The sequence below is a fragment of the Hyperolius riggenbachi genome, chromosome 3 (genome assembly GCF_040937935.1).
Source record: "Hyperolius riggenbachi isolate aHypRig1 chromosome 3, aHypRig1.pri, whole genome shotgun sequence".
Taxonomy (NCBI): Eukaryota; Metazoa; Chordata; class Amphibia; order Anura; family Hyperoliidae; genus Hyperolius; species Hyperolius riggenbachi.
Genome location: NC_090648.1, coordinates 491,389,874 through 491,402,635, shown reverse-complemented (window position 1 = coordinate 491,402,635; position 12,762 = coordinate 491,389,874). Strand labels below are relative to the sequence as shown.

At 50.3% G+C, this 12,762-nt stretch overlaps 1 protein-coding gene across 4 annotated transcripts in view; it reads left to right on the top strand.

The window, feature by feature from the left end:
• The first annotated feature begins 10,920 nt into the window (after positions 1 to 10,920).
• The window catches only part of PHF21B (PHD finger protein 21B), a 553,372-nt gene continuing 551,530 nt past the window's right edge, over positions 10,921 to 12,762 (top strand). For all 4 annotated transcript variants that reach the window (XM_068278191.1, XM_068278194.1, XM_068278195.1 and 1 more), the window contains exon 1: positions 10,921 to 11,284. In XM_068278191.1, the coding sequence (XP_068134292.1) occupies positions 11,231 to 11,284 (54 nt within the window). In that variant the 5' untranslated portion in view covers positions 10,921 to 11,230. The remainder of the gene's footprint in view (positions 11,285 to 12,762) is intronic.

Below are 12,762 nucleotides of genomic sequence, written 5' to 3'. Positions count from 1 at the left end.
TAAGTTACATTATTTATGTTAATTAAAATAGATAGGTAATATAATCTCTTACCCACCCTGTTTTAAAAGAACAGGCATATGTTTGATTTCATGAGGGCAGCCATCTTTTTGGTTGAAAGGAGGTGACAGGGAGCATGAGACACAGTTCCAACTGTCCTATGTGCTGATCACCCCTCCCAGTTGCTAGGCAACGTGAACAACAACATAGGAAATCCCATCATGCTTTGCACAGCATCAAGAAAAAAAAAGCCCGGGCAGTTTTCTTTGATGGGTGGAGCTTAGCTAAAAATGCAGCTAAAAATTATGCTTTGGTAAGAAAAACAAAGTTCTGATGCTGTGAAACTGTTAAAAAAACACCAAGCCTTTTCAGTTCTGCTGAGTAGATTTTTAGTTCGGAGGTTCACTTTAATCTCCCCTCTCGGGTGCGCATGATCGCGTTGGGAGCGGGAATGGCAGGTGGCGTAAATCCTACACCGCATCAGAGTTAGGAAGCCACAAGTGCAGCATAGGATTTACTACAGGCGGTCCCCACAAGGTTAAAATCCTTGAAGTGTCATATGTTCTCATTATTTTTCATGTTTTTATTATGTACTATGCTCTCCTAACTGCGTGGGACTGCCCCTGCTCTCTGGCTTTTCCTTCAGCTTGTTACAGATGAAGGTGTGGTCTTATGCATTTAACTGTCACATTGTTGTTGTGGATTCATGCGATGACTAAAGGTGCATACACACGTCCAACTTTACACCTGCTTGTCGTTTAAACTGGTCATTTGAATGACTTGAAGTGCAAAGAACAAGTAGTTCAGACATCATGTACACACTGACCAACAAAGCTGCTGATATGCTAATTTACCTAATTTACATGTTGTTTAACCAACTTGGTAATGGGCAATAGACTGCATAGAACAATGGACTAGATTAAATGACTGATAAAGCGACTTGTTGTTTGAATGTCTATAAGTTGGGCAAACGATTAAAAGTCGTTTGTACGCATGTATGGACCTAACAGTCGTTTGAACGACAGTTGGTCCAATGGATTCGCTGAGCGGATTGGGCAAACCGGCTGTTATCAGTTGCTCGACAGTGCATACTGTGTGTACTGTGTGTTCAAACGACAAGTCGGATGACAAGTTGCTCGAAAAAGTTGGATGTGTGTACGTACCTTAAAGAGAACCCGAGGTGTGTTTAAAGAATGTTATCTGCATACAGAGGCTGGATCTGCCTATACAGCCCAGCCTCTGTTGCTATCCCAAACCCCCCTAAGGTCCCCCTGCACTCTGCAAACCCTCATAAATCACAGCCGTGCTGTGAGGCTGTGTTTACATCTGTAGTGTCAGTCTCAGCTGCTCCCCCGCCTCCTGCATAGCTCCGGTCCCTGCCCCCGTCCCTTTCCTCCAATCAGCAGGGAGGGAAGGGATGCAGGCGGGGACTGGAGTTCTGCAGGAGGCGGGGAGAGCAGCAGACTGACACTATAGAGATAAACACAGCCAGCTTTGACAAGTTGTTTGTCAGCAGCGTGGCTGTGATTTATGAGGGATTGCAGAGTGCAGGGGGACCTTAGGGGGTTTGGGATAGCAACAGAGGCTGGGCTGTATAGGCAGATCCAGCCTCTGTATGCAGATAATATTCTTCAAACCCACCTCGGGTTCTCTTTAAGGACCCAAGTTTGTCCAAAACAGGTTAGCAAACATGTTGTGCCATTTTTTTACTGATTCAATAAAGGCTTATGTATTTTTGTGGACCATTAAGTGGAACCCTACTTTGCCATGCCCCAAAAATAGGTGGTAATGATGGCATTATGGTATTATGTAGCGCTGCTCATTTCTTTGCCATGTACTAATTTAATTCATTTTTGGTCAGCTGCTCCAACTTAACAGCTTTGCTTTTGGTGTATATACAGAGCTTCTGTTTGGGTTCAAGGTGCGTTTGCGGTTTCTGGGGGGGCTCAGCGCACCTCTAAATGGAGGCCATTCGGAGGCAGCCTGGTGATGCGCTGATCCACCTTTTGCGCAATTTTCAATTTCAATTTCAATTTTACTTGGTGGCGCACCCAGGCTATGCATATACATAGGTTAGGATTTAGTTAGTGTTAGGTCCCCTCCCATGGGGGATGACTTCTTCGCATTGGGAGGGACGAGTACTTAACAAGTTGCACGAAAGCTGTTACAGGAAACCAACATCCTTCAATGGTAGACAGGTCATGTGTATGCTAGGTGTGTATTTTATCCCACAAGTGGGGCTTGCACTCTCTTGCAGGTAGGCACTAGTCTGTTTTTAAGTAGCGCTGCTCATTTCTTTGCCATGTATTATGGTATTATGTGACTAAAAATAATAATAAATAATAAAAATGACTTACCTTAAAAAAAAGGGGCAATGCCATTATGCCAATTCCAAACAAAAGATTTATTACCCATCAGACACTATAAACGAACATAAAATATACACTCACCTAAAGGAATATTAGTACCCCATACTAATACAGTGTTTGACCCCCTTTCGCATTCAGAACTGCCTTAATTCTACGTGGCATTGGTTCAACAAAGTGCTAAAAGCATTCTTTAGAAATGTTAGGCCATATTGATAGGATAGCATCTTGCAGTTGATGGAGATTTGTGGGATGCACATCCAGGGCACGAAGCTCCCATTCCATCACATCCCAAAGATGCTCTATTGGGTTGAGATCTGGTGACTGTGGGGGCCATTTTAGTACAGTGAACTTATTGTCATGTTCAAGAAACCAATTTGAAATGATTCGAGCTTTGTGACATGGTGCATTATCCTGCTGGAAGCAGCCATCAGAGGATGGGTACATGGTGGTCATGAAGGGATGGACATTGTCAGAAACAATGCTCAGGTAGCCTGTGGCATTTAAACGATGCCCAATTGGCACTAAGGGACCTAAAGTGTGCCAAGAAAACATCCCCCACACCATTATACCACCACCACCAGCCTGCACAGTAACAAGGCATGATGGATCCATGTTCTCATTCTGTTTACGTCAAATTCTGACTCTATCGAGACTCATCAGACCAGGCAACATTTTTCCAGTCTTCAACTGTTCAATGTTGGTGAGCTTGTGCAAATTGTAGCCTCTTTTTCCCAATTTTAGTGGAGATGAGTGATACCCGGTGGGGTCTTCTACTGTTGTAGCCCATCCGCCTCATGGTTGTGCGTGTTGTGGCTTCACAAATGCTTTGCTGCATACCTCGGTTGTAACGAGTGGTTATTTCAGTTAACGTTGCTCTTCTATCAGCTTGAATCAGTTGGCCTATTCTCCTCTGACCTCTAGCATCAACAAGGCATTTTCGCCCACAGGACTGCCGCATACTGGATGTTTTTCCCTTTTCACACCATTCTTTGTAAACCTTAGAAATGGCTGTGCGTGAAAATCCCTGTAACTGAGCAGTTTGTGAAATACTCAGACCAGCCCGTCTGGCACCAACAACCATGCCACGCTCAATATAGCTTAAATCACTTTTCTTTCCCATTCTGACATTCAGTTTGTAGTTCAGGAGATTGTCTTGACCAGGACCACACCCCTAAATGCATTGAAGCAACTGCCATGTGATTGGTTGATTAGATAATTGCATTAATGAGAAATTGAACAGGTGTCCCTAATAATCCTTTAGGTGGGTGTAGATGTACCTGTCATCCACTACCACCCATTTTTAGGGTGCCTTCTCCCTCCCAGTTGTTACGTCACAGCCCCCAGCTGCTTTGGGGGGTTAGTCTTGAGTTCACTTTCGAACTATTGCCTTTTTCTGGAGTGACCCACATGTCTGATGACTGAAGAACCCTAGTGAGGACGGGATTTCCTCTCCTGCCTTCAAACTCTGGTTGCTAGTTGTGCAAACCCACACTTGTGAGTATTCTTTTGCTCTTTAGGACTACGTGATCAGCACTTGACATACTGCACCATAAGGGGCTCCTGGTGTTTTTTTTCCTGTCTCCCTACGACTGTTGAATCCCTTGGGATAACACACACCCTCTAATCCACCACAGTGGTGACCTTTAAAGAGACTCTGTAACATTAAAAAGATCCCCTGGGGGGTACTCACCTCGGGTGGGGGAAGCCTCCGGATCCTAATGAGGCTTCCCACGCCGTCCTCTGTCCCACGGGGGTCTTGCCGCAGCCCTCCGAACAGCCGGCGACTGTGCCGACTGTCAGTTCAATATTTACCTTTGCTGGCTCCAGCGGGGGCGCTGTGGCGGCTTTCCGTTCCGAACTACACGGAAATACCCGATCTCATTCGGGTCCGCTCTACTGCGCAGGCGCAGGACACTTGCGCCTGCGCAGTAGAGCGGACCCGACGGCGATCGGGTATTTCCGTGTAGTTCGGAGCCGACAGCCATCAGAGCGCCTGCGCAGGAGCCAGGAAGGTAAATATTGACGTCACCGCTGCACGGACTCCACGGAGGGCTGCAGCGAGACCCCTGACGGATGGAGGACGGCGTGGGAAGCCTCATTAGGATCCGGAGGCTTCCCCCACCCGAGGTGAGTACCCCCCAGGGGATCTTTTCATGTTAGAGTTCCTCTTTAAATACTTCTGTTCACATTACCCTCTGAAATGTACTTCAGTTTGTACTGGTGTGGGAGGACAGAGTACTCTGCTCAGGGGTTGAAGAGCAGGATCACATGACTCTCTGACATGTACTACAGTGGAAGGTGGTGGAAACAGAGCAGAACAAACTGTGACAGTTACAAGACTATGGCCCAAAAGATAAAACAAAGCCAAGTAAAGTAAAGAGGTCCAGAGCGTGGCCATCTTTGTAGGTGGAGAGGACAGGGCCATTTCTTGCCTTTTTGTTACTCCAGGCAAGAAGTCCTGTGTCGCGTGTCACCGAAGGACAGAAGGGGACACAGGGAGACAGAAGAATGCACAGGGAGACAGGAGGCACGGGAAAAAAGGAGGAACAGCCTGGGAATAGAAGGAATCATGAGGGGACAGTGGGATGCATGGGGCAGGGCTGAGGTGGCACATAGGGACACAGTGGCGGCTGCCTGCAACCGGTGGCGTAACTAGAGGGGTTCAGGCATGGCTAGTGCCATGGGCGCTACCACACCATTGGCACAGTGCCTGCCCCTGTGACACCAAGCCACCGCTGTCTGCCTCTGCTCCCGGTGCCTCCCCCGCCACCTGAGCCCCCTCTCTGTCATCATAACAGACCTCAGATTAGCACGACACCAGACACAGAGGGCGTACTTTGTAACCGCGTGGATGTACTCCAAATGCGGAAGTGAAATAATTGGTCAGTCCCTGCATTTGGAGCGCAAGTAGCAAGTGCGCCTCTGTACCTTGTGTCGCACTGATAAGTAAATGCTAGCCTGACTGGTGGTGATGCTGTGGCCTTTTTGACAGTGATTCTGGGCTCGTTGGCTGGTGGTGATGCTGGGCTGGCTGGCCTGGATAGTTTAGGTAGTGACAGGTGCCCCCAAGTTAAGGTAGCACCAGGAGTCCCCCAGTTTAGGTAGTGAGTGACAGGGACCCCCAGGTTAGGTAGTGGGTGACAGGGACCCCCAGGTTAGGTAGTGAGTGACAGGCGCCCCCCAGGTTAGGTAGTGAGTGAAAGGCGCCTCCCAGGTTAGGTAGTGAGTGAAAGGCGCCCCCCGGTTAGGTAGTGAGTGACAGGGACACCCCAGGTTAGGTAGTGAGTGACAGGGAACCCCAGGGTAGGTAGTGAGTGACAGGGACTCCCAGGTTAGGTAGTGAGTGACAGGCGCCCCCCAGGTTAGGTAGTGAGTGACAGGCGACCCCCAGGTTAGGTAGTGAGTGACAGGTGACCCCCAGGTTAGGTAGTGAGTGACAGGTGCCCCCAGGTTAGGTAGTGAGTGACTGGGACACCCAGGTTAGGTAGTGAGTGACAGGGACCCCAGGTTAGGTAGTGCGTGACAGGCGCCCCCCAGGTTAGATAGTGAGTGACAGGCGACTCTCAGGTTAGGTAGTGAGTGACAGGCGACCCCCAAGTTAGGTAGTGAGTGACAGGTGACCCCCAGGTTAGATAGTGAGTGACAGAGACCCCCAGGTTAGGTAGCGAGTGACAGGGACCCCCCAGGTTAGGTAGTGAGTGACAGGGACCCCCAGGTTAGGTAGTGAGTGACAGGCACCCCCCAGGTTAGGTAGGGAGTGACAGGCGACCCCCAGGTTAGGTAGTGAGTGACAGGGACCCCCCAGGATGGTAGTGAGTGACAGGGACCCCCAAGTTAGTTAGTGAGTGACAGGCAACCCCCAGGTTAGGTAGTGAGTAACAGGCGCCCCCCAGGTTAGGTAGTGAGTGACAGGCAACCCCCAGGTTAGGTAGTAACAGGCGCCCCCCAGGTTAGGTAGTGAGTGACAGGCGACCCCCAAGTTAGGTAGTGACAGGTGCCCCTCACCTCCCAGCAGCAGCAGCAGCAGCGTCAGACCTCGATCAGTGGGCGACCTGATATATGGCTGAAATTTGATTGGCTGTTTTATGCTCCGCCCACTTTTCCTGGATTTGTAACCTCGGTCACCAAGTGACCAACTGTGCCAAGTGTGGGGACTCTGGCTTGATTACTGGCAGAATGGCAGCCTTTTACATTTTTTCCATTGACTTGAATGGGTGAAATCTGATTTGCTGTTTGTAGCTCCGCCCACGTGTGCAGGGGGGCCGCGAGACCCCCAGAACATATCATCCCAGGTAGTAAGGGATCTGTGTACCAAGTTTCGTTCAAATCGGTCAAGCCGTTTTCGTGTGATACACACACACACACACACACACACACACACACACACACACACACACACACACACCACACACACCACACACCACACACCACACACCACACACCACACACCACACACCACACACCACACACCACACACCACACACCACACACACACACACACTCTTCTCCTATGTTGCTGTCACTTACAGTAAGTAGTAGAAATCTGACATTACCGACAGATTTTGGACTAGCCCATCTTCTCATAGGGGTGTTCTCAGGGTTTTATTTATTTTTAAAAGCACTTAGTGAATGGCAATTGCTCCATCCAACTGCCAAAATAGTGTTCAGTGAGCGGGGAGGCTTCCGCATATAGAGCGTGGTGCGTCCGTGCGACTTCAAAAGTGGGTTCATGCTTCCATCTGCTGAAAAGCTTTATGGAGATGAAGATTTCATTTTTCAGCATGGTTTACTGACCATGGTATTACTGTGCTCAATTGGCCTGCCAACTCTCCTGACCTGAACCCCATAGAGAATCTGTGGGATATTGTGAAGAGAAAGTTGAGAGACGCAAGACCCAACACTCTGGATGAGCTTAAGGCCGCTATTGAAGCATCCTGGGCCTCCATAACACCTGAGCAGTGCTTAGTAAGCTTTGACTTGAAAAAGCGGGGGTTGTTTCCCCGCGAAACGCGTTGTCTATGCCTGTGCATTAAACTTTTTTAACCGTCCCTGCCTATGTGCTTATTGCACTACCATCCCCCCTCCCCACTCCGCTTTCCAACTTTCACGGAGGACCGGACGCCGCTCACCACGCTCCTTGCGTGTGTTAGAGGAAGCGTCCAGGTCCCCATAACAACTACCGCTAGGAGTACTGGGAGGGTGACGTCACGGACTTCCGCCCTGTCGATACGGAAAGCTTGGTCCCCGGCTGGCTTAGAGGGACGACTGCCTATTGCGGCTGAGCACGCTGTGCTGGCCAAAATAGAACCAGGTGAGACCATTCCACCTTCCTCTGCATTTTGTTGAATTGACTCTCAGAGCGCTCCTCTTTCTTTTGTTTCTTCATATATACATAGTGTTTATGGGAGCAGCCGAGTAAACCACTTGGGTGGCCTGATCGCGCCTTGAGGGGCTCACTACCCCCAAATCTCTCTACCAATGAGCGGGTGTCACTAACAGATCTGGGAACTGCCTCTAACAGTAAGGCTAGTTCTCGAGGTCGGCCAAGCCAGGTCATCAACACACAGACAGATAAAGTACAGAATCAGAAGGCAGATACGGAATCCAATAACAGGCAGGGTCAGGCAACGGAGAATCAGAATAACGAGGTACAGAATCAGGAGGCAGGTACAGAGTCCAGGAACAAGCAGAGATTGGCAACAGGATATATATATATATCTATATATATATATATATATATATATATATATCTATATATATCTATCTATATATATATATATATATATATATATATATATATATATATATATATATATATATATACATTTTATAAAACAATAATTTAGAATGCAGAGAACTAGCTTTCCTTTCACAAAGCTTTTCTGTTGAATTCTCTCTTTCTCTCTCCTTAAATAACTTAAAGAGACTCTGAAGCGAGAATAAATCTCGCTTCAGAGCTCATAAATAGCAGGGGCACGTGTGCCCCTGCTAAAACGCCGCTATCCCGCGGCTAAACGGGGGTCCCTTCACCCCCAACCCACCCCCCGCAAAAGTGTATCGTAGAAAGGTCACAGAATTTCCCTTCCTGGAGGCAGGGCTAACGGCTGCAGCCCTGCCTCCAGTCGCGTCTGTCAGCGGCGCATCGCCGCCTCTCCCCCGCCCCTCTCAGTGAAGGAAGACTGAGAGGGGCGGGGGAGAGGCGGAGATACGCGCTGACAGACGCGCGTGGGGCAGGGCTGCGGCGGTTAGCCCTGCCCCAACCAGGAAGCGCTCCCCGGGTGTATCGAGGGGGATTTGGGGGTGAAGGGACCCCCGTTAAGCCGCGCTATAGCGGCGTTTTAGCAGGGGCACACGTGCCCCTGCTATTTATGAGGTCTGAAGCGAGATTTATTCTCGCTTCAGACTCTCTTTAACTCATGATTTATCTATTCTCATCTAACTTTACTCATGATTTATCTCTCCTTATTTGACTTAACTCATGGTTTATCTCTCCATGGGGCTTATTCACAAAATGGCAGTAATACTGTCATGCACAGAAGTATTACCCTTAAAAAAGCAGTGCGTCCTGCACTACTCAAGTACCGCGGGTCATGCTAATAGCGTAACTCGCAGTACATGTGGTTAGAAATAAGGGTAATACTGTCGTTCATTGTCTGTGCACTGCAGTGTTACTACGATTTTGTGAATCAACCCCCTTATGTGTTTATCTCATTGATGGGTGGGGAGGTGGTACCCTGGGAGGATGCAGGAATGAATGGATGGAGAAGCGGTACCTGGAGAAGATGCAGGGATGGATGGGGAGGTGGTACCCAGGGAGGATGCAGGGATGGATGGGGAGGTGGTACCCAGGGAGGATGCATGGAGGGATGGATGGGGAGGTGGTACCCTGGGAGGATGCAGGAATGAATGGATGGAGAAGCGGTACCCAGAGAAGATGCAGGGATGGATGGGGAGGTGGTACCTGGGGAGGATGCAGGGATGGATGGGAAGGTGGTACCCAGGGAGGATGCATGGAGGGATGGATGGGGAGGTGGTACCCTGGGAGGATGCAGAAATGAATGAATGGAGAAGCGGTACCCGGAGAAGATGCAGGGATGGATGGGTAGGTGGTACCTGGGGAGGATGCAGGAATTAATAGATGGAGAAGCGGGACCCAGAGAAGATGCAGGGATGGATGGGGAGGTGGTACCCGGGGAGGATGCAGGGATCGATGGATAAATGGATGGATGAGGAGGTGATACCCGGGGAGAATGCAGGGATGGATGGATGGGGAGGGGTTACCCGGGAGGATGCAGAGGAGGTACCCAGGGAGAATGTAGGGATGGATGGATGGGGAGGTGGTACCTGGGGAGGATCCTGGGGAGGATGGAGTGATGGATGGGGAGGTGGTACCCGGAGAGGATGCAGGGATGGATGGGGAGGTGGTACCCGGGGAGGATGGAGTGATTGATGGGGAGGTGGTACCGGGGGAGGATGGAGTGATGGATGGGGAGGTGGTACCTGGGGAGGATGCAGGGATGGATGGGGAGGGGGTACCTGGAGAGGATGCAGGGATGGATGGGGAGGGGGTACCTGGAGAGGATGCAGGGATGGATGGGGAGGGGGTACCTGGAGAGGATGCAGGGATGGATGGATGGGAAGGTGGTACCCGGAGAGGATGCAGGGATAGATAGGATAGAGAGGTGGTACTGGGGAGGACGTAGGGATGAATAGATGGAGAGGTGCAGGGATGGATCGGGAGGTGGTACACAGGGAGGATGCATGGAGGAATGAATGGGCAGGTGGAACCTGGGAAGGATGCAGGGATGGATGGGGAGGTGGTACCCGGAGAGGATGCAGGGATGGATGGGGAGGTGGTACCCGGAGAGGATGCAGGGATGGATGGGGAGGTGGTACCCGGAGAGGATGCAGGGATGGATGGGGAGGTGGTACCCGGAGAGGATGCAGGGATGGATGGATGGATGGATGGATGGGAAGGTGGTAATGATGATGAAAATGCAGGAATGGATGAGGAGGCGGTACCTGGGAAGCATGGATGGATGGATGGGAAGGTGGTAGCCGGAGAGGATGCAGGGATAGATAGAAGGATAGAGAGGTGGTACTGGGGAGGACGTAGGGATGGATAGATAGAGAGGTGGTACCCTGAGAGGATGCAGGGATGGATGGGGAGGTGGTACCCAGGGAGGACGCAGGGATGGATGGATGGATGGGGAGGTGGTACCCACGGAGGATGCATGGAGGGATGAATGGGCAGGTGGAATCTGGGAAGGATGCAGGGATGGATTGGGAGGTGGTACCCGGGAAGGATACATGGATGGGGAGGGAGGTGGTACCACCAATCCATCCCTGCATCCTCCTCGGGTACCACCTCCCCCAAACTCCATCACATTCCCCAGCAAACGCGTCTAACGCGCCTGCGCATAGCATCCCCAGCACGCAGGATCCGCCCACCTGCGCCGCGTCACAGCCTCCGCCCCCCCTCCTCAGCATCACCAATTCAAAACACACACACGGGCGCGCGCCTCCCTCCTCCCTCTCCTCCGCAGCCGGGCACGCGGCGGGGGCGCGCGCAGGGAGCACGAGCCCGCTGTGGTACCAACTTTTCTCCTCTCAGCGGCTCTTCTCTCTCTGGTATCCCTCCGCGCGCTCCGGCCAGCAAAGTAGTCCCGCCCCCTCCTCTCTCTCCGCGGTGTTCCCGGACTTCTTCCCCCGAAGTGTAAGCGGAGGAGCCCGGGGAGAGGCGGCGACGCGGGAGACACGGAGGAGTAGCCGATAGCCGGGGAGGGCGGAGGAGCGCGGAGCGGTGCGGTCCTCTCACTCCTCACAACTTACTGCCGGGAGTTGTGCGCGGAGAGGCGGCGGCATGGAGGTGCGGAGCCTGCAGGAGGCCATCCAGCTGGAGATCCAACGCCACCAGGTGAGAGAGAACCCCCCCTCATCTATCCTGGGGGGTTATTGTTGTCATGGAGACCCCCTCTTTCCCACCACTCTGACTGACTGATGGGAGCTGTGCTCACCCCTCCCCCCACCACATAGACTTCACTGGAAAGTGTACCCTCTACCCCCTTACTTACTAATAGACTTTACTATAAAGTTTACTTACCCTCCAGATTTATCTGCCCCCCCCCCAATACTTAGATTTAAGTATAAAGTGTACCCGCTTCCCCCATACTTACTAATAGACTTCACTATAAAGTATACTTGATCTGTGGTCACCCCTCCCCCACCACCACACAGACTTCGCTGTAAAGTGTACCCCCTCCCCCCATACTTACTAATAGACTTTACTATAAAGTATAATTACCCCCCAGATTTCTCTCCCCCCCCCCCCCCCAATACTTAGACTTAACTATAAAGTGTACTTACCCAGCCAGATTTATCTGCCCCCCTCCCCAATACTTACCGATAGACTCAACTATAGATGCCACTATAAAGTGTACTTGCCCCTTAGATTTATCTTCCCTCCTCGAGAACTTACTCCTAGACTTCACTATAAAGTATTTTTGCCCACCAGATTTATCTGAAAACTCGTCGCCCCAAACTCGTAGACTTTATTATAAAGTATACTTAACCCCCCTCCCCCATACTTTATAGACTTCAGTCTAAATTGTCTTCCTCCATACTTACTTAGACTTCCCAATGAATGGTATGTAACCCCCCCTCAGATTTATCTGCCTATCCCCCAAATTATTAAATTACTTAACAGTAAAGAGTAAGTACTGCTGCCCCCCCCCCCCCCCCCACACACACACACACCAAAAGAACTCTCATTCCATAGACCAATCTAAAGTGTATTTATTGCCCCCCACCCCCAAGAACTCTCCATAGACCACTCTGAGGTGTATGAACCCCAACTTTATCCCCACCCCATGAATGAGTCTGTCAAAGTAACAATTTGTATTGACTGTTGTCACTATTTCATGAACTTAGCAGGGTCTGGTTAAACTGGAACTGGGAGCGTTTGAGTTCTTTTTGGCCCAGTGTCTGGAGTATGTAGGTGGGATTTGGAGTTAGCAGAGGTTGAATGTTGGTGCTACAATTATGTTCCTCCTGCACTTTTCGTGGAGTTCTGGCCTGTTATACTTCTTCTATAAACTTGTAAGCTGCTGTCACTTTAATAAGCCCCCTATAAATATAACTCCCCCCATTAACGTAACCTTCAGTTGAACGTGGCCTTTACAGGATGGACTTTGATGAAGTCTTAGTATATTCTGTGTACCCCAGTCATAGTGTGGGGTCACTTTTGTATGAACACATTAATTAATCTGCCAATGGACTTTGGGGGTGTGGGTAGAAACATGTTCAAACATGGGGAGAACATTAAAAGTGGTGCTGTCCATTAAAAGTGGTGCTGTCCACTGTAGACTGTAGGAATGCACATGTTTGTCTCTGGTG